The 25,933-nt window shown below is 54.4% G+C and overlaps 1 protein-coding gene across 7 annotated transcripts in view; it reads right to left on the bottom strand.

Annotated features, from left to right (window-relative positions):
* The window catches only part of LOC143212216 (protein bric-a-brac 1), a 270,719-nt gene that overhangs the window by 189,579 nt on the left and 55,207 nt on the right, over positions 1-25,933 (bottom strand). For 2 of the 7 annotated variants that reach the window (XM_076430764.1, XM_076430763.1), the window contains exon 1: positions 9,578-11,883. In XM_076430764.1, coding sequence (XP_076286879.1) covers positions 9,578-10,546 — 969 coding nt within the window. In that variant the 5' untranslated portion in view covers positions 10,547-11,883. Of the gene's footprint in view, positions 1-9,577; positions 11,884-24,936; positions 25,057-25,933 lie in introns of those variants that run through there. The other 5 variants (XM_076430765.1, XM_076430767.1, XM_076430766.1 and 2 more) reach the window with 3 other exon arrangements.

Genomic DNA, 25,933 nt, shown 5'->3' with positions numbered 1-25,933 from the left:
CAGCTACACTCGAAGCTATCGCCGCGCCGGTCGCCTCGACCATTCCATCGACTTTGTTTCCGCGAGTCACCGCACCGTGTATAGCCCGGCAAGACATCGTTCGTATCGATCGCCGGATTAATTTGTAGTCCAGACAATGGGCCGCCATCTCTCCCGTTCTAGCCGATATGCGACGGACGTAACGTTACGTTGTATGTATCGCCTCGCAGCCTCGTCCACCCGAGTACATATACTTTTTCTCCTCCGTGCTTCGCGTCCCCGTTCGTTCCACGGAGCGGTCCGATTTCGACGAGTCGAAGCTAGTCGCGTCTCTTCGACGACGATCATTTCGAGGCAACAGTACAAGGAGAACGGTCGCTCGTCGTGACGACACAAAGCGAAACACCGACATGTGAAATGGCACACGGGGCAGGTGCATCGGACTCGAAGCGATGCCGGCGGCTCTCGGATCGGCGCGTCGCGTCGCCTATCCGACCGCCGCGCCGTTCCTTCTCCCGTCGTCGTGGCGTCGATCGACGCACGCGTTTTCTCCTTCGAGACGCAATCTCGCCGGTACAATAGAACATAGAGTTTTTAACGGGTGGATAAGAATACGAAACGAGGCGCGAGACAATGGCTTTCTCGAGACCGATTCGCCTTAATCTCGTCCCGGTATTTCGTAACGGCAAAACTAATCTCGCTTCCGCGAACCTCGGCCGCGAACAGCGTCTCTCTCTCTCTCTCTCTGGATGTTTCCTTTTAATATACCCGCGCTATTGTTGGCAGCCGCTTCCCAAAATTGACTCTTTAAGTCCAATAATCTCCTTAACCGCCGGTCTAAATTCGTTCCTTTTTCTTCCCGTTTTCGCGGAAAATAAATCGTTATCGCCGCGGGGAACCGATCAACCACGCTGACAGCCGTTTAAAACAGGAAGCCGTGCGACCGAAGTGAACCGCGAACGGCAGAATGGATTTGATTTTCCAGCGGTTCCTTCGTCGTGCGCCGATCGCGGTCGCTGAAATCGCTCGGAAACCGAGAGTATGTATCGTTTAAATCGGATCGAATGAATCATATTTCGCTAGAAGTATCGCGACCGTGAGTCATCGACGCGAATGAAATTATATTCCGCCTCCTAATAGTAACGCTCGGCATTAACCGGCGCGCCGTTCCGACAAACAAATTTGAGCGCGTGACTCAGCCAGCTCGTACCGTATGTAATATGTACAAATATACGCTCGCACGAGAACGGGTGCGAGCGAGTGCGAGGCTAACGCGAGAGCGTTCCCATTCCCCGAAGTCGAAGCGATTCGATCGGGTCTCGATTCGCGAGAGCGAGAAAACTTTTCGGGGGAGAGAGCACCGTGGCTCGTCGCTCCTTCCGGGGGCGAAATGGAATTTCGAGCGCGGCCTCGAAACAACTAGCGGGACGACGTCGTTCACGCGAAAATTATACGCAGCGAGAGCATTCGAAAGTATTACGCGCGCGGCGCGGCGCGGCGCGAGAACGCCGACGCTGAAAGTACAGGCGACAACACGCCGGCTTTTGAAAATGTTCACCGGGCGGAGTACGGCGAAGTCGACGGTGTGTGCACGCTAAACCGACGGCGACGATGACGACGGCGACGCACCAAATTCGAGCAAGCGGATTTGAACGCGCGACGCCGACGACGATTCAACCGTTCGAGGCATTGAAACGTAAAACAAGCGGCGGTGCGGTGCCGGTGACGCGACGCGCGACGCGGGGAAAACTCGACGAGAAACGTCCTTCGCCTTTCGCGTCGGAATTAAACGGGCGCGATCGTCGTCGCGTGTCTTGTTTGAATGGGTCGCGCGCGCGCGCGCGCGTGCCTATTCCGTATTGTGAGCGGCTGACGGATTTTTTGGATTCGACGTAGACGTCGGCGTCGACGCCGATGAAAACTCGAATGCCGTGGTGCACACGACGCGAGCTAGCGCCAGGCGAGGGTTTTATTGGCTGGCGAGGAGAGGAAGGGCCACCGAGCCGAACGAACGAACGAACTGAACGCGAGGAACGGTGACTAGGTGAAAGGGGGAAGAAGGGAGAATGTAATCGAATATCCTAGAATTTAATTCTATCGGTTCGTCCCGCGCGTTCGACTTTCATATCGCGCTTTTTTGCGACAGTCATTAAATCTAATTTATCGCGACGCTCGTGTCGCGTTTCAGGGACCCGTCCCCGGGCCAAGCCGAGCCGAGGGGAGAGAGAACGAGAGAGAGAGAGAGAGGGAGACGGAGAGAGAACCAACCGGCCGGCGCGGTGCATCGCGCGGACCGGAGCGGAGCGTACCGCGTTTCCAAATCGAAAGACCCGTCACCCGCCAAACCGTCCTTTTGCCGAACTCGTGGCAACGAACTCTTTTCCCTGGACAGCGGAACGGCCGTGCGCGAGCGATCTCTCCCGCATCGTTTGTCTCGATCGACGCGCAATTTCAATCGGCGTCGACCCGCTTAAAAGCATGAAACGGCCCCGAAAAAAAGGAAAAAAGAACGAGCCGGTGAGCGCGAGGGTTAAAAACGGGGTTTCGACGGGTGAGGGCGCGGGCAAGAGGGAGAGAGAGGGAGAGAGAGAGAGAGAGTCCGACCCCGTCAGTTGATCGCGCGAGTGGCGACGGGCGTGAAAAAAACCATCGGAAAGACGTCGATCGATCGATGATCGAGCGAAACGAGGAGCGGCGGGAGAGAGTGTCGCCGGTGTGGTACGCGCGGCGGTAGAGATAACGACGAGAGGTTATAAATCTCCTTCCGGTCGGAATCGGGAGCGAAGCAATCTGCGGAATGGTCCGGTCATCCGTCCATCAAGTCACGCGTACCGCGACGTACAGTCTACGTATTAATATATCTGCGGGCCGCAGCTACGCGGAGAGAGCACTGCATGCCGTCCACGGACCCTGGCCTCTCCGTTCGCAGCGGGGCTGCGGGTGCGTCGTGTATCGTGTATCGCGTATACACCGTAGAATGTATACGGTGGGAGCAGCGTACGAGGTGTACGCGGTGTGTGCAAGCCACCGTGCGATGTCACCGTGTCTATGTATGGTGTTTGGCGTGCTGTATGGTGTGCACGGTGTGTATGGTATACGGCTGCACGCGGTGCTGTGCTACGCGCGCCTCGTTCTACACGACGCGCGCGCGATTCACGATGCACGATGCACGATACACGATGGACGATGGACGATGGACGACGCGCGCGGGACGCGGCGCTCCCTCTTGCTCCGCGCTCGCTCTCGTGCTCTCGGTATTTATGCGCGTTTCGATGGGAAAAGGCAGCGCGCAACTCGGACGCGACGCAAGATAATTTCTGATTTACCGCGGCCTCGCCGCTGTTGCAGGCTGCCGGCCGCCGGCGACCCATCGCCGTACATCGCGGCCCGAGATCCGTCCCGAGCCCTGTTTCCAAAATGGAAACGTATCCCTTCCTCCCCGCGGTTCGTAGAAACGGGATACTCTGAATTTGATTCCGGAGCGACGGTGAAAAATTGACGAGGACGCGGCCACCGCGAAATCGCGAGCGATAAGCGGTGCTCGTTCGGTCGTCAACTCGGCGCGGCGACGCTTCGGCTGGTTACATTATTGCGAGAAACCCCTCACGGGAATTTCTTGGCCGGGAATCGCGAAAAAGTGTCTTTCCAGCGTCGTTCGGCTGAATTTTTCAAGACGGTATCGCGGACGTTGCCACTGGACGAGCTTACATCTTTTAAGAACAAGCAGCTTTCTTTCTAACCCGGTCCCAGCCAGACTGGACCTGCGGGTCGCTCCGAGGCCGAAATATTGTGCCTCGGATGACTCGTGCTTTCGTGAATCGGTCTCCTAACCCGTGGCGGATCGTTTCATAAATACGTTCCCGTGTAAATTGACGCGCCTCCTGCACATTCGAACCGATTACGAATTCATCGCCTCTATGATCCAGAGGACAGAGCGAATTTCACTAGGTCGAAGTATTTGAACTCTGTCTGGATCCTCGGAAGGTATCCCTGCGAATCGATCGGCTTTAGGTCGAGGTTTCGAGCGAGGGATAAATGCACAGTGTTCCGTGCAACCGTTCGGGTCCCGAACGACGACCGCGAACGAGCCGCGAGGGAGAGCTTGGTCGGTCGCGACCGCATCGAATTCGAGTATTCGAGCGAAACGTCGGGAAGATCGACGTCGAGAGATATTTCTAAAGAGTCACGCGTGTCGCGAAACAAAACCGAGAAAGACCGTGGAATCTCGGGGAGGCGCGCGAAGCGAGAAAGAGAGAGAGAGAGAAAGAGAGAGAGCCGCCGGAAAAAAGAGAGGACGAGGACCGCGGTTAACCGTTCGAGCGTCCATGTGGTCCGGTTACCCCGAGATTATATTCCAAGTATTGCCATTATAAGGAGAAGTTTCCTAGGAAGGCAATTTTCGAAATATTTAAAATACATACAATTACCGCCGCTAAACCGTCCCTTATTATAAAATAGTGTTCGCGAGGGATAGCTACGTAACGCGAAGAGGAGAGAGGAGAGGAGAGGAGAGGAAAGAGCAGAGAGTCGAAGGACTCTCTCTCCCCGACATCCACGTTTCTCAACGTTCTCGTTCGCCCCGGTCCTTCCCGTGTTCCGCTCTCTCTCACCGGTTCGTCCCGACGCGATCGCACGACGAAATTACAACCGTTGGACGCGCGCAGCTACCCACCAATTTCTTCCGGCTCCGTCCTTGCAGGCTCTCAGCCGCGAAGACGCGAGGCAAGACGAGAGGCGAGTCGAGGTCCGCCACGAATCCCACAAAAACTAACTCTACCTGCCATCGCCGGAAGCTATACACCTATACAACGTATCTGCGGCGCTCACGGCCGTGGACACGGTGCGGTCGGAGCGCCGCTGGATCGCGTGCGTGCGGCTACGTTGCGTGTACATCGCACCCGCGCGAAAACGCTCGAAAAAAGAGACTCGCCGCAGCAACTGGACCGTGCAAGAACGTTTCTACATTGTAAGATCCACTCAGCCTGCCCTGCCTGCCACCGTGGACCAGTCCCATTCGCATTTTGTTGCTCTTCCCCTCGTAAACGCTTGCTTCGCCTCGCCATGCCGGATACGCTCACTTTAACGAGACACCGGTGCCACGAACTTATTTTTTCGCATCCTCCGGCCAGCAAGTTCACGGATGATCGATAAATTCGCGTCCGCACCCTAACGCGGATCGAGCACTCCGCCCCCGCCGATGGCGATCGACGCGTCGATCACAGCCTTCGCTGCCAGCTCTGATTTGACGAGATTTCCTGGAGAATGGACGCTCAAAAATGGGAGACAGAATGATTTGTTCGGTGCGCAACATTTTCTTACGATTGAAAAAGTAGTCGGGTGTAACACGCACTCTTATCTTTTCAATCATTATTTCATTCGATAAATTATGCACTTTGATTCGATGGAATTTTTAAGGTTGATGGATTGGCAAGTGTTAATAATATGTATATTGAAACGAATTCCTGCGATTATGCAACTCGTTGGCCAACGATTTATATCGCCACTGTGCGACTGGTAGATTGAGAATTAAATTGGATCACGGTTGACGTTCGATTCCGGAAAAAGACTAGTTCCTAACTTGCGTGCGGGATACACGAATTGTTGATGTGAAATCAATTTATATGTTCCAGCGAGGCGGTCTGCACGAGGTGGCAGAGTTAAGCGACTCGCCAGAGCGTAACCAACGCGATGTTGCTCGAACAACGATTTCCTCTAGTCTCAGAATTCTTGAAAAAAAAGGTTGTTTGATTTATTCAAACGATAATGAGTATTATTCCCTCCTCTCCACGAGCAAGCAGCCACGCAAGGACGGCTACAAACAACCGGTAGATAAAAGTGTCGATCCGTCAACGATTACGATACGCAACAAGAACGCGGCGAGTCCAAACGGCCTAGACTCTTAGACGCGGATCAATCCGAGAGTAGCTGCCGGACGAAGCGCCTCCTTTTCCAGCAGTGTACGCAATTCAAATCAACCACCGTACCTCGAACTTTGCTCGCGAAATTATGCATCGCGGTTTCCACGTTTAGTCATCCTCCGAGGTACATATATTCATCCTCCGACACGACTCGGCTAGCTGAAAAAAGTTAGGGGACACCTGTAATGCGGCGTGGTCCTCGCGAGATGTATCGGGGATTCGGTAGTGAATCGAACAGAAATGCGAATTTTACGAAGCCTTTTGTCACCTCTGGAAATATTCCATGTGCCTTTTTAAAACTATGGTGACCCAAGGTGGTTCGGAACCCACCTTTATAAACTGTAGGCCCCGCTGAAAAGGCGATAGTAGTGAGAGTGGAAAGATAGGGAGTTGGTAAATGGATTTGAAACCCTGAGGGGACCAAATAATTTTTAAAAACGAAGCTTTTTGTCACCTTTTTCGACAGGCCTCGAAGAGCAGACGTTTCTCGATCGTTATCGTGGCCGCAGACTGCGCGCAAATAAAACGTTGTTCGACGCGAGTTGACACTGTCGCTGGCTGCAACGTGCGAGCGTCGCGTCGGAACGCGGGCGCTATCGTTACGGCTTTGGGAAGGGGTCCTCTCTCTCGCATATAGCAGCAGCCGAATTGCGCGCGGAAAATTCGGTGGGACGGGGGGGAGGAGCGGACGAGACTTAAGATCGCTGCGGCGATAGACGAAAACTCTCGATCACCGTTTGACGGGCGGCGTAATCGACTCGCGCGCATAGACGGCGCGGGGCGTCGCGGTGGCTTTTTTACTCCGACGTTCCGAAGGAGGGTTCGCCGTCACGCATTTTAATACATCAAGCTTTTCAATTTTGCCGCGGCTGGTATCGCGACGAGCCCTGCCCGTCGAAACGACGCTCCTGATATATCGCTTAGGTGGTCCGTTACGCGTTCATCAACGCGGAATCGATACGCGTGCGTACGGGCGAGCGAGCGAGCGAGCTCGCAGCTCGCCGTATGCACGTCGCGCGGCCGCGAACGGAGCCGGGACGCGCGAAAACACAATCAAGACCGTACGGCAAAAACACTAATTTAAACGGAACGAAGGAAATACGTAGTCGCATCCGCTGTGTATCAGGATGAATGGCGCTCGCTCGGTTACTACGAATCACGATTTACCGTTTTGCGACTTTTTTCTCCGATCTCTCCTGCTCGTCCTCCTCTCACCCTCCTGCTCTGCTGCTGCTGTTTCTCTGCTCTTTCCCCTCGCCGGTGTCCGTCCCGTGCGTCTCTCGACACGACAGGGGACACAAGCGCGACTCTCTCGAACCACCGGCCTCGAGCAGCGCGAACGCAGAGGAACGGATAGAGAGATCCCCCGAAACGCCGACAGAGTGAGAGAGAGAGAGAGAGAGAGAGAGAGAGAGAGAGAGAGAGAGAGAGAGAGAGAGAGCGAGAGCAACGGTTGCATAGAGTAGGAGGATCCGGTAGGTAAAGCCGTTATTGCCAAAAAGGATAATGCGAGGGAAGATTAAATTTTTTTTCGACCCGTCCTTTCGGGCTCAACCGACCGCGTGATCGCGCTTTGCTGGTTCTCGCGTTGTACATTGTGTACATTTTTGCGAAACGCGTCGCTCGTTCGTTCCGGCCACCCTATCTCGTCGCTCTCGTTCGTCTCCACCTCCCCCTTCCGGAAAGTCTTCGGATTGGGCGATGAGACGATCGGGGGAAAAAAGTTGCGGGCAATTTGCGGGACGTTCGCGCGCGCCCTTCTAGATCCGGGCGCGATCGTGCGCCGTTGACGGTGTATCGGCCGGTATCGGCGAACGATCGAAGAGTTAAAAGACAATTTATATTTAAATCCCGTTTCATTAAAGCTCTTAATCCGAAGGAAATCCGCCTGCCGCGGTAGAAGCGATCCTTTGCGGCGGTTAAATCTTTAATAATCCATGCTCGAGTGGCGCGCGCGTCTCGCCGACAAGCATTTTTCGCGACGCTGTTCGCCGGTCTCGTTCTCGGCGAGTTTGCTACCCACAGCGAGTGCCGCGCACACCTAGCCGTAGGTGTAACTGCGACGGATAGGTAGGTTACAGGTTACAGGTTACGGAGCGAGGGACCCCCACTGTTGGTTTTACAGCGCGAATTTATCACCGGCGGAACCTGCGACGAACTTTCGACGAGTTTCCGCGGTGCCATCGCTAGCCGCCGAAATATCAGACTACGGCGCGTATACATCGTATTACGTTCGCCCGCATCAATTAGGCATTTTAATCGGAAAGGCTTCGCCGCGCCACTACCGCGGAATAGTTGCGATATACTAGCGTATTACGATACGAGCAGGCATGCCCGGAGAATTGGAACGTGGTTGCGTTAACATAATGGAATTCCGCGGAATGTTATACCCATTATACATAGCCGATTGCGTCATCGGTCCGATATATAGCCGCGATAGAAAAATAATGCTCGGCCTCCGACGACCGACTCGCTTCAATTTTCTAGATTGCTCGAGAAACAAAGATACCTCCGCGTGTATTTGCCGATCTACGATCGATCTCGGCCGTTTCGCCGCGGACAAATTAGATTACGCGACACGCGTACAGATTCCTATTCCTCCAACGGTGGATTTCCGTTTTTCTTTCCTCCACCGGTTCGAGGAACAAGCTGAAGAGAAACATTGTTGTCAAAGGGACCACCGAGGAATCGTACGGAGCCGGTTTCAACGACAAAGTCTCGCGGTTCGAGAGGAATGGCTGCGCCGCGGATTCTCGATCCAGAATCGAACCGGAGGAATTCAGCGAGCCTGTCGAAGGGCAGACACGAGCGGATTGCGAAACGAAACGAAGCGAGGCGAGGCGAGGCGAGGCGAGGCGCGCACACGGTAGCTGTTCGTTTAATAACTTGCGCCGGTGGCGGACGATAAATAATGCAGGAGACACCGTCGTCCCGATGTAATTAACGAGAACAGCCGATACCCGGTGTGTGTCACGTATGCGCGAACGAGCGCGTAGTCAATATTTGTCATTCGTTTTAACAAAAAGAACGTTACAAAACGGTCGGATGCTCCGCGTCCAAATATTGACTATGCTCATTGACGTTCATTGATACTCTCAATTAGTGCACACCGTCGAAGCCGATCGCCGGGTAATTGGACCTCTCCGGCAAAGGCGGGACGGGCTCTCGTTCGTACGGTCTTTCCGTTGGACGTCGTTTCGGTTAAAAACGTTTCGTTTCTCGCGGTAATTGGGACCGCGACACGGCGCCCTACGATTTCTCGCGTGCACTTGCGAGGCACAGCCGAGTTTACCTCGAAAACCGAGCCTCCAATTATGACCGCGTCGCCTTCTCTCCCGCGCCTTTGCCAGCCGTCAGCCGCGCGCGGCGCGTCGCCTCTTTCCGCGCCAACCGTCTCTCGCTTCTTTGCTCGTTTTCCGTGCGTTTCCTGCGTCGCGCGTCGACTTTCCCGTCGACCGGAAAAACTTTGACGTCCCCATCGAACGTTCGATCGAGCCGCGTGCCGACCCCTTTGATCGAGAACGGCGAGAGCGCGGTTTCTGTCGCGACGTTCACGCTCTCGATGGGTTCCGGTCGGCTCCCGGCCATCTTTTACAAAGGGAAACAACCACTGAAGGGGGAAAAGAGAAAGAAGACCCGCTAGGAAACAGAAAAGGAAAAATCGTGAGATCGGTACTCACCCTTTCCTCCTCGCGAATCATCTCGGCGATGCCGGGCTTGATCTCCAGATCGTCTCCGGGGTTCGGCTGTCCGGGAACACCCTGCTGGTGATGCTGTTGCTGTTGTTGTTGCTGTTGTTGTTGTTGCTGTTGCTGTTGTTGCTGGACGGTGAGCTGTTGGCCGTGAGTGGTCAGGTGGTTGACGGAGGCGTGGGTGCCGGAACTCACGTGGCCGGGCACATGGTGAGCGGACACGGAGTGCGATCCCTGCTGGCCCTGAGGGGGTGGTGGCGGGGGTGGCGGTAACGGTAGCGATACCGGAAGTTCCTGGAGGTTGATCTGCGGGGTGACGGAGATGTTCGGAGTGCCGGGGGATCCGAGGGATCTCGGAGTCGAGCTGCTGGTCAGCATGCCGTGAATGTCGGGCACGATCACGCCTCCGGCCGAGTTCGGGTCCTGATCGTCGGGCAGGCTTCCGGATGCGACCCGATCGGGGCTGCTACCCGGTGGCGATCTTTCTCCCGATATTCGGCGCCGCTTCCTCCTGTGCATCGCGGCAGCGGCCGCGTTCGCCGCCTCTTCCATGCTGGGCCGCGATGTCAGCTCCTGCTCGCTGTTCACGTCCGCCAGGCCCCGGATCTTCAGGCTCTCCGCGACCCTCAGCAGCGGGCCGATCTGCTCCTGCGACACGTTGATCTCGCCCTTGTACATAAATTCGACGGCGGCCTTCAGCTCCGGCCACTTGATGTCCTTCATGATGACGATCGGGTGCTGACACGGATTATCGAAGAACAACGCCTGGAAGTACGGGCTGCACGCGGACAGTACCATCTTGTGCGCCTTGACGCTGTGCCCGTCGCAGGCCAGGGTCACGTCCACGAAGCTCTCGCTCTGCAGAAGCTGATCGAACACGTTCGTCAGGTTCGTCTGATAGTTGTTCCACCTCAGGCAAAATTGCTGGGGCGACCCAGCTCCGCTCTGTTGCGTCATGTTTTCGATTTCGGGAGATTTCGCGTCTCTGTCGGCTTCCTGTCCGCTCGAGCTTCCTCTTCCGCTCTCGTTCCCGTTCTCCTTGTCCTTTTCGTTCTCGTTCTCGTTCCCGTTTCCGGTTCCGGATCCGTTCCTCTCCGCCTCCAGTTCGTCCAGCTCCTCCTCCTCCTCCTCTTCTTCTTCCTCTTTCTCCTCCGGTTCCTCGTTCTCCTCCTCCTCCTCCTCCTCGCGGTCCCACTCCTCTTCTCGCTCCGCCAGCACCGCCTGCACCAGCTGCTCCACCTCCACCTCCTCCAGCTCCTCCGTAACGGCTCGCTCCTCGTTCACAGCTTCTGGCTCCGTCTCGACCGTAGCTGTCTCGAACGGAGTACGTCGGCCCGTCGACGTCTCGAGGTTTTAGCGACCGATCGCGAACGTATCAACAGCCAGGCCGCATCTGGAACACATACGTACACAGCCACGCGCGAACTTCGAAATACGCGCGAACCACGCGTTTCTCCACGCACCTCCTCGTGGCAACGCGCGACGATCCGTCAGACGTGCGCGACCTCGGGGATACTTCTCCCGAGGATGTCGCGGTCGAACATCCTTTAATACTTTCGGCCAGCCTCCCGATAACGTCTCTGTCTCTATCGTTCCCTTTCCCTCGTTCTCACCCCCTAACCGAAAACAGTCCTGTTCGCGTCGCTTCCAAAAACGGATTCTACCGGATACTGTTCCGAACGGTCAGTGTCCTCGCGAAACAACGCAGCTCACCGAACGCATCGTTCTCGACGACAGTGTTCACGAACCGAGGATAAACCGTGGTCGCAGCGTGCGGTCGCGGTCGCACGCGCGCGCGCGACTTTTGAAAAAGGACGGGGACGGCGGGTGTTCCCGCGCGCGCCACCAAACGCCGAATCAAACTGATATCTTTCTCTCCCTCTCCTTCCCGTTTCTCGGTTTCACAGAACCCCGATCCACGTTTCCCGGTGCCCGATCCAGGTGACGGACAGGTGCCACGCGCTCCTCGTAACGTCTCGCGGCGGCGCGAGTCGGCCGTCGAAAGGAGCGTTGTTGCGGTTGCGGCGATGGCCGTTGGATAGACCGAGAAGCAGGCTACGATGGCACCGACACCGCTTCGAAAATCACCATCGACGCGTAACACTAGTAGCACCAGGGCACCGGAGCTCGCACGCCAGCTCTCGATACATTCGCGGTCGTCGGTTGTCAGGGGTGTAGCAGGTTCGAAAGAGCGCGTGTGGACGCGCGCGTTCGACAGACCGATGGGGCGAGCAACAACGCACGATCTGCACCCCGTGACGAGCGCGTCGCAACTGAGAAGCTCGTCGCGGCGCGGCGACGGTTCGCTCGAGCGGCAGCAGTAGAGAGGCCGTGAGGCGGTCGAGCGCCGATATACCGTGTGTTTGCAGCAGCGGTGGTAGAGAGCGTCGGGCTCCGAGCGGAGCGGCGGCGCAACGGGAGCGGGCGGGGGTGGGTGTTCGACAGGGTGAGCGAGAGCGAGAGCGAGAGAGACGACCGTGCCACCGGGAGAAAGAGATCGGCCAAGGCGGGCCGGGAGCGTGAACGAGAGGGAGGCCAGCGGGCCGGCGCCGGTGCGAAAGAGACGCACATCGAGCGGTGGAGAGACGGCCGGAGGGACGAGGTGGCCTCTAGTTAGAGCGAGTGCGAGAGCGGGAGCGCGAGCGAGAGGTGGGATCGCAAAGAGAACGAACGGCCGCGGGTGGAGGAAGCGTACGTAGCTCGCGCGTCCTCGCGTTCCCCTCGCTCCACCGTCGCATCGGCCAATCGGGAGGCTCACCTTCCGATCGGACGCGCCGACAGGCGCCGCCCCCCGAGACCGCCTCTCCTTCTTTCTCCCTCTCGCGATCGGCCTCTCGCTTCCTTCACCGCGAAGAAGAGAATTCTCCCGCGGCAGATCGGAGAGGAGGCCCACCGATCGGCCTCCCAAAACTCCGATCCACCGATGACGACGACGAGAGGAGGTCACGCCGCGTCGAGCCGCGTCGAGCCGCGTCGATTCCGGTGGTGGTGGCCGCCGTTGTTCGCGCCCGCTCTCCTTCTCGTTCTCGCTCGCGCCCTCGTCCTCGTTCTCGTCCTCGCACTCCTACTCGTACTCGTAGTCGTACTCGTGCTCGTACTCGCCCTCGCTCTCCCGTCCTGCCCGTCTTCTTCTCTCCTCTGCCCCTTCGGTTTGCTTCCAGTCCTCCGCGCGTTCCTCTTTCGAACGCCGCGGATGGTTCGCGCGCGCGTTGCGTTGCGTTTCCTCGCGTTCCCGCTCCCTTCGCGATCGCGGTCAACGTCGCGTTCACGTTCCAAGTCGACCAGCGATCCCGATCCCCATTCCCGATTTCACTGCCCCCCCCCCCCCGCCTGATCAATCTTCGACGAACGTCAATGTCGATCGACGTTTCCTCGACTCGGCAAACGGACATTGTCCAGAACTCGTTTCAACCGTTCTTCGGACATCCCCCGTTCGACGGCCAACGTCCGAATCCCCTCGGACTGAACGTTCGAAAATTCTATTCGCATAACAGGCCGCTTCGGGTATTTACGGACGATTCGAACGCAAAGCGAGTGATCAAAGTATACCCCGAGATTCGACGAGTCGCGCGGGTCGCGTTTGATGTCCATCCGCAAACGCGAGAACGATCCGATCGCGTAAACATACGTCCGGACTGCGGAGAAAGATGTTCCGCGGGATTTGCTAGAGAAGAGGAGCCTAGGCGCGCGCTCGATGCTCTCGTGATCTATCCCCGAAAAATGTCATAATTAATTCGTCGATCGTTTTGTCGGGCGTAACGGGGAACAGGTCGTTTCGAATAACATACGGTGACTGTCAGCCGCTGAACCCCCGTAAAGTGTTCTTAAGCCTGACTTTCAAGGGGATCCCCTTCGCCGCGTTTCGGCAACGAAGAAAATAATTCATTTTAAGCCTGGAGGTTGAACGATCGCGGCGGGAGATTTATGCGTCACGTAACGAGCTACTCCAGCTATTCTCGTCGATCGTATAGGGAAACCATCCCCGTTGAACCCTCGGCGACGGACTCAGATTCTTCAGATTTCGCTCGTTGCCTGAATAGTTTCGAGACTACCGATTTATTCATCAATCGACGAAGAAACTTTATCCCCTCGGTTTCTCGATCATTCTCTTCATACCGGAAGTGTTTGCGTCGAAACGGCGAACGGGGGGAACGCTTGCCAGATGACCAACCGATGACCAGGTTTAGCCGTCGTCCTCGTAGTTTCTATCGCAGCTCCCAGAATAAACGTGCCCTGTGCCGAATCGGAATCACTGCGACGCGACCATTCGTGTCGATCGGCTTTGTTCCGCCTCGAAGTCCTCGAGATCACCGCGTCGCGAACGATTTCGTTCTCGGGTCGGAGTCCTCCGAACAAGTGAGTTCAACGAGGTGATAGCGGTGCTGGCTCGTTCGCTCGGGTGTCGGGGGGGGGGGAGGTTTCTTCTCGACGACGTGCAGAGCGGTGCAGAGATCGAACCGAAATTTTCGGGCTCTTGGCGGCTGTTCGCGGCGAATTAAAGAATAGGCACACACCGAGGACGTGACGACCGACTCCGCGTTCCCCGCGCGCTTAACGGCGCGCACCGACTAATTGGATTGCGAACAGAGGGGAAACGATTATTTAACGACAACGACGCTTCGCAGGCTGCCGTTTCCTCGAGACAAGCAAGAATATTAACGATCGTATTTAGGGAGCCGTGCTTCCCGATAACGGAGTTACGGCTCGCCGGTAGAAAGGAGAGATGGCCGTCCTAATCGAATTAAGGGTACAAAGAGACGGTTCGCGTCTGTCCCTCCGACTCCGGCAGACACTCCTAAATGGCTATTAACGCGAATTTTGGGACTAGCTCGCCTAGCCTGCCCTCTCTTCCTCTGCGCGTAGTTTCCCGGTCGCCTCCGCGAGACCGATCGACGTCTTCTTCGCGGTCGACTCGTTCTCCTTGCCGATCGGTCACTCGTCGGCGACATCCTCTCCTCAACACGACACAGCGTCCACGATATTCCGCTCGTTCGCGAAGCCGATCCCGAGCCGACCTCGCGTCCGTTCGCGCGAAAGTGGCCGAGTATCGGGGGCGAGCGCGCGCGCGAGGACAGACGCGATATTAGAACCGTAAAAGCGCGAATCAAGCGCGGCAATGGCAAACGACGAACGAGTCGTTGAACTTGCATTCGAATAACGACGCTCGCGGGATTTCCGACGGAGGAATATTGCTCGGTTTTTACGGGGCACGCCGCGTAAACGCGACGCGAGATTGCGTCGCGATAAAAGCGCGAATTCCACGCGTTATTCCGCGTGGCATCGGCATCGTTCGCGGTATCCCGAAAACGTCCTCGCGACGACCTCCCGCGTCAAACCTCCCACCCCTTCTTCGAGGAACAGCACGAGGAAGATTCTCTGACCGTCTTCCCGTCGAAACAGAAGGCTGGGGCAACGATTAGCCTCGACGACAATTGCCGATCGATTCCGTGAATCGCAAGGTCGTTTAATTCTTGCGCGCTGCTCGGTAAATTGGGACGCGTTGCACCGACGAAGTTGCGTTTCCTAACTGACCACGTATTATAACATATCTTGTACAAAGTTCTCGTAGCGTTCTCGCGTAACTTCCGCTTTGACTTCCGGTAGGTCGCGAAAGAACGCGCACGGAAATGCGAAGGAAGCGTTGTTCGTTGAAAATTATGATTTTTCGAAAGCGAAGAGTCTCGTTGTTAGGCAATTTCAGCCGCAGAGCTCGTAGAAGGAAGCGATTACAGTGTTTTCGGGAGGGAAAGAACGCGATTCGGATTCGCGGCAGTATCCGTTAAGCCGTGGATCATCGCCGCCCGGTTACGCAGGGGTGGCACCGGCCATAACGCTCGTATTTCTCATATCGCTGAAAGTTTCAGCGGCGCGCGGGAGCGGACGCATTGTAAGGGTGCACGGCGCGAGGCCGGCTTCGCTGGAAGGGGCCATGGCCATAAATTTTACTACGTAATATTGTTTAACTGCAAACAGTATACTAACGCCGAGCGTCCCGGCGAAATGGAAAAATTTCGACTCGGCAGTGGAGGCCGCGTCGCGCGTCGCAGACCAAGGAAACTGGTCGCGGTGCGGCGCGGTTTCCGCGCGATGGTGACGCGTCCAGCGGAATCGGTCATCGGAAGATGTTTGCGAATCGAAAATATCGCCGGAGGTCGTCGCGATTCGACGAACGCGACGAGAAAGCTCGGACGAACGGCTTCTGGTCGCCGTCAGTACTTTCGCGACGTCGACACGGCCGTGCTCCCGGGCCAGTTATGAAAAAATACGAGAGACGAGAGGAACGGACGGAAATGGGTTGCCCAGGGTGCACCCTGCCACCAAATAAAATCGCAAAGCATCGGTGCGGTTGGGATTTCCGCGCTTTCGCGATTCCTTCCGTCGGCGTGTACGCAAATCCGTTTCCTTCCGCGGCGTCCTTGGAAAAATCGAAGGGCAAGATACTTAGTAATTTTCAAAAGCATATATCTGATATCTGCATCCACCCTTTCGTTGCTGCTTCCGGCAGCAGCGTGGCCAAATTTGCTTCGTTTCGGGTTGGTGGGCGAGTGCGATCAAGGATCGAAGAACGGACGGGAGGATCGCGAGCGTCTTGAAGGGGATGGGGTACACGGTGTGTGTCGCGCTCGCGGAATAGCACGAAATTAGCCATTTCCACGGTAATCGTTACCCGGTCTGGCTCTGCCTACCGTTGCTACCATCGCCCCCTCCTGTACCCGGCCCTCCCCCCTGGAATTACAGAGACGGCAGCGGCCTTGTACGTATTGTACAAGAACAATGAGCAAAGGGAAATATTGATGATGCTGCTGCCGTGTGGCTAAGCGCGCGAGCCTGAGCGTGAGCAAGCGAGCGAGCAAGCATTCGCGCACGCTACATACGCGCGTATGGCGTATGTACGTGTGTACAAGCGTGCAGCGTGAAAGGACCATGCGTATACATCGAGCGGTAGACGAGGAGAGGAAGAAAGAGAAGCGGAACGCTGCGAGAGGATACGCAGCGGCTGCGGGGAGGAATCGAGCGAGGAGGATAGAGAACGCGGGATAGGGGACACCAGGAGCTGACGAAGAGAAAGATAAGAGGAGCACGAGTAGGAGAAGAGAGGGACGGGGGAGGCCGTGTACGAGGGGAAAGGAATAGAACGAGAAGAAAAGCAGGTAAGAGGAAGAGAGTTATATGCTTAATATTTCAGCATCGCGAAATTCTGCCCCTGAATCATTAATCGCCTACCCCTGCGGTGCCTAGCCTCGGCTCTCGTCCCCTTCTCCTCCTCTCCTTCTCTCCTCGTCCACCTACCCTTTCGCTCCTGCCGTCGTTCGTTCTCGCTTTCTCACCCTCACCCTCGGCCTGCACCGCCCCTTCCTCGCTCGTACCCCTTACGCTCTCTGCCTCTCCGACTCTCTCTCTCCTCTCCTCTCCTCTCTTCTCCTCACGCTCCGCTCCGCTCCACTACTCTCTCCTCTACTCGCCGAGCCTCTTTCCTATGGCTCTTGCTTTCGCTCCACGGCTAGGAATGCTACCCCCGCGCACGCCAGAATATTTCGAGTCTTCTCCCGACGTAGGAATAGACTCGTCGACTAAGCTGTAATTAACCCCCTGATTAATTACCCCGGCTCGATTCTATGATTAAAGGTATGAGCGATCGCGACGTCGCTAATCCTTTCCCGGCCAACCATTGAACCGTTGCACGCGCGCGCGCGCGAGCTTGTTCCCTCGCCAATCCGACGACCTCGATTTATACAACCGAGATACGCACCGTGTCGGACCCGCGCGAAATTTTCTTTAACTTTAAGCAATTCCTGCGAGCCGACCGACCGACCGATGTGAACGTCACTGCGAGGCTCGCCGCGCTGCCAGAGTTGTTGTAGCCAGCGGTTCTTGAACTTGCGAGTTCGAGGACCCCGTTCATACATATGGTGTCCCTTACGGCGGACAATCGTTAACCCCTTGCATTGTTATATCGAGTCACACACGTGATGAAGATGTCGAACGGAATCCATTAAACATTGATGTCACTCGTTCCTCCCGAGTCGGAATAAAACTTCAGTTGTTTGCTATGAATATTTAGCCCTTGCAACACACGGAGGTGTACAAAGAATATACATATACATATAGACTGCGGAGCTTATGCATGTATGGGAAGAATGAGTAGCTGCAATGTAAAACAATTCAAGGAGGTCGATATGTTATTTCCAGCTTTACAAAATTTTTCAAGAAAACAAGAAATTTGTGTTTGCCTTCTGTGAAATGCAGGGATTGGCATTTCACGTAGTCCTCGAGACTTAATTTGAAACATGAAAATGTGAAAACATGAAACATTTTGATTTGACATATGGATTTGAATTACCTTTTTCTCTTTTTTCTTTTTTTAACAAAAGTATGTGTTAATGTCATAATGTCAGAATTGCTTTTCGGACCACAGATTAAGAAGCACTGCGATAACGGATTGCGACGAAAAACCTGTCCGCATCCGCGCAGGGATTCCGTCTAGAGCCGAATTAGTTGAGAATATTAACGGGCTGAAGGCGAAGGGTGGAGGACGGAAGGGCGAAGGGAGCCGAAATACTTGGGCCTACTCGTAGAGAGCGTTCCGACGGCGGTTATTAGTCGTGGTCGTGGCAGGGAGTGCAGGGAGTGCAGGGAGCGCAGGGTGTGCAGGTTGCGCGCGAGGTTAACGTTGCAGAAAGGGGTGGCATAAAAGGGGAGTGAGTGGGTGGGTAGCCGTGTGCCTGGCTTGTACCAAACAATGATATCGGGTATTTGATTTGTAACCGACGACAATACCGACTTGCGACCCCGCATTTCATCCCCCGTCTCTCCCCCCCCCCCTTCGCATCTCGTTCCCTTCAGTGGCGCGTTCTCTATATAGGTATATACCTGCGCGAACACTATACCTACGCGCGTCTACGTTTGTTACGTACGCGAATATACCGAGAGGGGTGCACCACGGTAAGGCTATCGACGCGAGCGTAGTTTCGCGCGATCCCTTTTTCTCCCGAGCGCGTTCCTTCGCCCGCACAAAAGCCATCGAAACCGCGCCGCTCTGCTGTGCGGCTATGTGCCGTGTTCTGCTCCGAAGAATTCTTTTCTCGAAACGCGACGCTATCTCCGCGGCCCGCCTCTCTCTCTCTCTCTCTCTCTCTCTGCCTGCTCGGAGTTCTAGTCGGTTCGTTTTATTAACCCCTTCGTGAGGGATCTTGAGAATCCGCCCCTCTGTCCTTGAACAAGCGAGAGACCGCGATTCAATCGGCTAAACGCCGAGTACACCCCGGCAATCTGTTCTCGATCGGAGAACGAACACTTCGTCGACTTTCCGTGAGGAGAAGAGACATCTCGGATACGGAAACTGTACGGCAACACGACAGACACTGTCCCAGACGCGTCGCTGTTAATATTTTCCATTCTTCAGCGTATATCGAATCAGAAGTACGTCAGCTGAAGGTTCGATCTTGCACAACCTTGAACGGACTTCTGAATTACCTACATTAAACGTGTCGCGGAAAAAAACCCACAATCGGGACGACCTTCCGCCAGAACGATTGAACGATCGAGTCCCTGAAGTCTTTCACCCTTTTTTAACACCCTGGGTAGTAATCGCGTTGGCAGATCAAGCTGTTATTCGTTCATCTCTTACTGGCGTTGGTCGCGCGATGGGTGAGCGAATCAATCGCGATGTTTTCGAAAAACAACCGGTTTGAATCGCTTCCGCTCGATTAAACGTCGACCGATGGCTGGCTGGCGGAGGAAGAGCGTCGCCGTAGAAGGGTCATCCACGCGACGGTGCGTCCACGGGGAAAGGTTCGCAGCGCGGCTCGAGAAGCCGGAGGGACGAGGGGGAGAAGACGAAGGGAGAGGAAGGAGAAACGAGAAGAAAAAGAGAAAGAGAGAGAGGGGCCGGCCGAGGGGATGGAGCGAGATAAGAGAAAAGAACAGAAGTCGGTTGCCGGTGCCATTTCACGAACGTACGTACATATTTGGCGGAAGACGGCCCAGCCCTGGCAGCCAGGTGCAACGGACCTATTGACGTGTTAATTGCGCCTGAATAATTGAAGGGGGCCCCCGCTCCGCACCGGTGCTCTGTCCTTATAAAATGTCTGCCGATCTCGTTAACCCGCTGGACCGACCGACCGACCCGACAGAGAGCATAGGGAACGTTTCCTCCGCGAACCGGAAGCGATCCGGTTGTCTTCCCGTGAAACAACGCGTTTCGAACATTGAGCTTCACGCGTGGACATTATCGCCCGCCATTAGATCGCGGTGCAAAGGGTTAATCGTGACGATCGACGGAGCAGGGTGCACGGGGCGGTTATGGATTCCGTCGACGGTAAGTATATGAATAAATAAACGAAGCGCGCTTGGAGACCAATAGAAATTGGAAACGCTAGTTCGGAAATCACGGGGGAAAGGGGCCGGGGTAGGCTGCGACGGTTATAGACGGCAAGTCCATGTCGAGGGCAAAAAACGGCAGCGCGAATTAAAAGTTTTTCCCTGAGCGGTGAATACGACGTTCGGTCTTCTCGTCGCACGTGGACACATGGCCGACACACGGCAGCGGAGAGGAAGAGGGAACGGGTCGAGACGGGGGGTCTGATCGAAAACGCACAGTTTGGTATACGTATACATATAGTTGCATGCAATCGGAAACAGGGAAAATGTTCGAGGCGAACGTTGAATAATTGAGGATTTAGCTGCGTATCGGTGGAAGGGAAGGGTTCCCGGTGATCGTAAGAATATCTAACCTCGACGTGGCTTCTTTTATTATTCAGTGGCTGTCATCCCCGTGTCGGGGTGAAACGCGCGACTAGAAAGCTCGAAAGCCCGATCGTACCACTTATTTCCGATCGGTCGGCCGTCTATTCTATTCGCGCTTCTTCTTTTTCCCTTTCGCTGTGCCATCTCCTATTCGACAAGAGCGTTTCTTTCTCGATATACAAATTCGTACGCGCGGAATATGGATTTGTCGACGAGTGCGGCACACGGAGGCTCGATACGAGACGCGAGAAGGATCCCGATCTCCTCGACGCGCGACGGTCGAGAGGCGACCGCCTAAATAGGCCCTTTGTTCCAGTCGGGGACCTTAAACAGCGAGCCCTTCCCCGCGCACCCTGTTTGCTCTCCGTCCGACCACCGCCCCTCGCTTCTGGACACAATTACCCGCCGATCACTCTCGATCGATATTCACCGTGTCGACTCTCGACGTTGTATCCCGCGCCGAAAACCTCGAGAGAAGAAGGAGACTCGATCGGCACTCGAGAGGATTGAGGTCCGGGGGATGTTTATGACCTCGGAGGAGCGTGATCATCGAACCGGCAGCGACTCGAGCTACCAGACCAGACGACGACTCGACGGTCGCACGTGGACACGAGACAGCCGCTCTTCGACTTGGCTCGCCGAGACCCGAGTTTACTGCTTCGAAATCGTGTCACGATCAGGCCAACTACAGACTCCGATTTGTCCCTTCGAGGACTTCCGAGGGACACGTTTTCTCGGCGGAGAAACGATTCCGGGTTGGATTCGGAAGCGAGCATATTCCGGCGGTTACTGAAAAATGGAAGACGAGAGAAAGAGAGAGACGATCTGCCGGAGCGTCGTCGTCGTCGTCGCAGCGCGCTTTCGTGTTTCGCCGATGAGATTAAAATAGGGAGAACCGCGATTCGAACGGAGCGTTTATCTATTTCTGAAACCGCGCGGCTGTATTTCAGAACGACCGTTTACATACTCGATTTGACTAGCGCGAAAATAGATCCGAGCGAAAGCGTTTCCGATATAGACGTAATCGCGCGGCGCATTGATAAATCTCCGGCCGTTGTGTCATTTAACGAGCTGCTCCGGGAAAGCCGGGGGAAGCGTTTTATTCGCGTTCGACGCCAACCCGAACAATCGTCATCTATTCTGGTGGGCAATGTTTGCGTTCCGTGATAGAACAAGCCGGAGAGCAGCAGCAGCGCCGTTGATGTGTCCAAGGAGAGAGAGAGGGGCGCCGGAAGGAGACGGGAATAAAGACGCGATGCGATCGGATTCGATCCGATTCGACCTGATTCGATTCGATTCGATTCGATTCGATTCGATTCGATCCGGGCCGAGGTGAGTCGAGCCGAAATCGAATTGGTTGGCGCAGCGACGCGCGATCTCCGACGTCGGCCGGTGGACATGGACGGATCTGGTTAACGGTATCCACCTGTGGGAAGGGGTGTTAAGGGTCGAGGCGAGGGTCCGCTGGCTTCCAACCCCCTCCCCCCCCCCATCGATAATATACGATCCTGCATGATTCTGCTTCGCATATCACAATGGCCCTCTGGGCAACCTATTCTACGACCTAGCAACCTCTAGCTACGTATGTAGCACCGATCTACCGGTCCTCGGGCCTCCGCTAGATAATGAGTGATTAGGTAATTAGTTGTCCAATATTCCAGCCAGCTTGCTCGACCATCTCCCCTGCACCCCGGGTCCTCTTCTCCCTACCAGGTTCCAGGCTTCTCCCGTTTTCCTCTGATACGACGGGCCGCGCCTTCGCGATCCACCTTTCACGAATCCGTTTTTCTATTTTATATAAAACTCCTTGTCCGACCAGCATGCGTCCGCATTGATCACATCTATTTTAACAGAAGTGCGTCCACCCAACAACGCTCCCCTTCTGTCGTTTCTCCTTATTTGGATAGTTGCGATCACGTGTTAAACGAGCCACGCGATACGCACTCTAATTTAATGAATAAAATGAAAATATGAATGGGTTAAAAAGGATCTAAGACCGTGGAAGGGTTAAACGACTATGTTTTTTCTCAGCAGTATGCGAAAAGGGATCGGGCGAAAATCTACTTGAAGACGACTCCGTGAACGAGAACGTGGAATCGAGCCGAACGCGCTCGCCAGCGAATTTCACCGATTGCCTTTGGGCAGCGCGTACAGCGCATCGCGCATTGCAAAATCGAGTAACGTTCGTTTCGAGTTGATATCGATTCGCAAAAGCGTCGAGGGGTCGTGTTCGTCTCTCGGCCAAAAAAAAGCGCGTCTCGTCGGTATCCCTTCGACGTATCACCGCATACACCGGTCCTCCCCTTTTATAAATATAACAATTAGACGCACGGGGGTCCGTGACACGAAAGCGACAAAGAGAGAGAGAGAGAGAGAGAGAGAGAGAGAGAGAGAGAGAGAGAGAGAGAGAGAGAGAGAGAGAGAGGGAGAGAGGGAGAGAGAGAAAGGGGAGCGTGGAAGGGGTAGCAAGCCGAGAGAAAAGAGTGCGCGTACAGGTCTGTCGGAACGATCGGAACGAATATATCTTATACAACGCGAAACGAGGAAGGGGAGACGCGATTGTACAGGGCTTGGCTCGGTAAGCGTATTCGAAAGACCGCGACGCGTGTTTCGTAAAATTGCGTTATACTCGATGAACTTGCCGGAACCGCTCCGCGCAAATTTCTATTACTATTACCTACCCGTAACGGGTGGAAAACCGGTTCTCGTAACCAATTCGTGCAAAAATTTAATTAACAGCCCTTATTACTGCAACGCGTCCCTCTTTTGCGGAGGAACAGAGACTTTTGTTTCGCCGGAGAAATTTAATTTTCGGCGCCGATGGATTTACAGAAGGCAGCCGCCGCTGCCGCCGCGCCGTCGGTGTAACGTTTGTCCAACCCGTGGTGAAAATGTTCGAAAAAGTTTGGGGGCCCGGTGTTCTCTCGTGGCCGCAATTTCGTCGTGCGTCGAGCAAATTTTTCTTCCCAAGACGACAAATATTGGCCGCGAATATTTCCCGTGCTCTCTCTCTCCTCTCTCTCTCTCTCCTAGCCCCTGCGTTCTCCTAGCTGCGCCGCGCGGAGAAACGGAACGTCGAAAATTAGATTAAATTAGATCGGACGACGTTAAACTAGATTCAATTAGGCTGAACTGGGTCGAATCGAATTAAAAAGGAGCGAGCGCGTGCGAGGCACGGAACGAAAGGCCGACAGCCGGCAAATATTATGGAGAAAGAAGACGACGACGACGACGACGACGGCGACGTCGATAATCGAAAGAGAGCTGCGAGCTCGGTGTGGGCGGCAGACGTTCGTTCTCGAAACCGGCGTGGCGAATTGAACGCGTGCGAATTAACAAGCGACAAAATCACCCGCCACGACGAACCGGCTCGTAACCGTTTAACACTTTCGATACGGCTTGTCTTTCGCCAGAGTGTTTCCGCTGCACGGGAAGCTGTACTCGCTGTTTCAACGTAACTATTTATACTATAAAACAATATATGGTAATAATTACCCAATGCATTAGCTTGGCAACTAGGTTCACGACCTCCACATTTTCTCGAACAAAGTCATTTATATGTATTCTTTAAGCAAAAGTCAGAGCTTTCCAATGATGTACAGTTCAAAAGGAATGGCCCCTGAACGAGGTTATTACGATGCAATAAAAGAATCACGAAACAAACGGCACATTTGTTTTATCGACATGCGATGTTGAATACTTTTAGATTTAATTTCTTGCGAGCAATTTAATTTCGGTCAACAGCACCGTTTTTGCTCACTTGAACAAATTCACTTCTTCCAAGAAATGTCAAGGAACGAAACAGGAACGAGAATCGATGAGATTGATCATGGAAGTAACATGGCGTTCGCCTAAAGTAGGGGTCGATGGAAACTTCGAACAAGTGACTGTAGTCGCTGTTGGCATTGAAGGGGTTAAACGGCCGCGGCCGAATAAACTGTCGTATTAGTCACGGCGAGTTTGGAGCGACACGAACCGGCTTTGCTTCCGCGACGGGGGGGATCAGCCGTTATAATCCGCGACGGACGATATCCTCGAGTTCTCCGGCGACCCGGGAGTCTGATCGCCTCGAAGGAGCTTGGGGAACGAAGAGACGTGGAAGCGTGTCGGAGAAACGGTGGATCGCGGCGTTGCGTTGTTGCGACAATTCGGAATTGCGTCAGTGTGCGGAGCCGCCGCGATAATGCGCATAATGCGAGTGCGTGCGCCCGGCTCGGCGAGGCGCGCACACGTTCGCGCGCCACAGCCGTTACAAGCCTCTGATGTAATAATTTTACGATCGCTCGCTGCAATTTATCGGTGACAACACTCGCTATTTCTGTCGTCATGTTCGCGAATAATGACCACCGCCTCTACGGTCAATGGGTATCGCGTGTGCGCCGCGGACGAGCGTCTTCGTAACGTCTTAGTAACGTTTTCGTTCGGTCGGTTTTACAACGGGGCGCCGATCGTTTTCACGTGCCCAAGAGAGCTTCGACCCGAGTCCCGCGGAAACCGGCAGGCTCTCTCCGGAGAACCAAGGATCTTGGTTGTCTCGGAGGTCGCGTCGAAATTTGGAAATCGAAATTGCAGCGTACGAACGCCATCGTCGGCATGCTTACCTATACGTTACGCGTCCTCGAGCGTCGTCGATACCGTTGATAGCGGAGCTTGCGTTTTCTCCATGCGAGGGACATTGCTCTCCTCCAAGCTCACGTGCCGCGCCACCTCGAGCTGGTCCGCTGGAAAACGAAACGTTTGTGATTAGTAGACTACGGATTTTATGCATTTATCACAGAAATGGGCAGGCACAATTTAAAGCAGTGAACATACTAAAAAGATTTAAAAACATTAATGTTTTGGTTTCAGCTTCATTAGATAATTGAAAGAAGAAAGAAATTTTTATTTCGCTCCGAGATATATATCTATTTCCGAGATATTGCAGTCCAAAGGTTTGGTCACCAATGCTTTGCCATAGGATATCGGTTCAATTACATTGTGTTGTTAAGCCTTACGAATTTATTTTCGTAACTTTTTTTCTGATGAAGAACTATAAATCTCAATTAATGCATAAACTGAAATACGCGTAATTGCACATATTGGGAAATCGATCGACAGATAAATAATTGTAGAAATCTGGAATCCCAACGTCCATATATTTTAGTTTCAAAGTTTTTGGTCGGGCCGCAGAATACTTGTCGACGGGCCCCGTGTTTGACATGTCCGATTTATAGTATGTATTAGGTGTGCAAATAAGTTCGTTCCCCTTTTTCTCAACGATCATAACTTCTGATTGAATTTGAATTACTTCTCGATTTTGGTGCCATCTGAAAGAGCGTTCTTCTAGTTCTGAGAAGAATCGCGATGAGCGCTCTAAAAGTTTCCAGTCCTATGCTTCAATTTCAAGCAATATGGCATGCGAGAAGCATCATTTGCGTCACTGCTTAGTCCTTGCATTCCAGCTTAGCAAAATCAGCTGTTGAAGCTACTGTAATGGTTTGTGCGGCACTGGGTGAGAACGCTGTATCTTACAGAACATGCGAAAATTGGTACCAAAGATTCAAAGCTGGAAATTTTAATTTGTAAGAGGACGATCGTTCAGGTGCATCGAGAAAGTTC

Source organism: Lasioglossum baleicum, chromosome 9 (genome assembly GCF_051020765.1).
Source record: "Lasioglossum baleicum chromosome 9, iyLasBale1, whole genome shotgun sequence".
Lineage (NCBI taxonomy): Eukaryota > Metazoa > Arthropoda > Insecta > Hymenoptera > Halictidae > Lasioglossum > Lasioglossum baleicum.
Note: the sequence above shows the minus strand (reverse complement) of the source record. Positions and strands in the feature narration are given on the sequence as shown.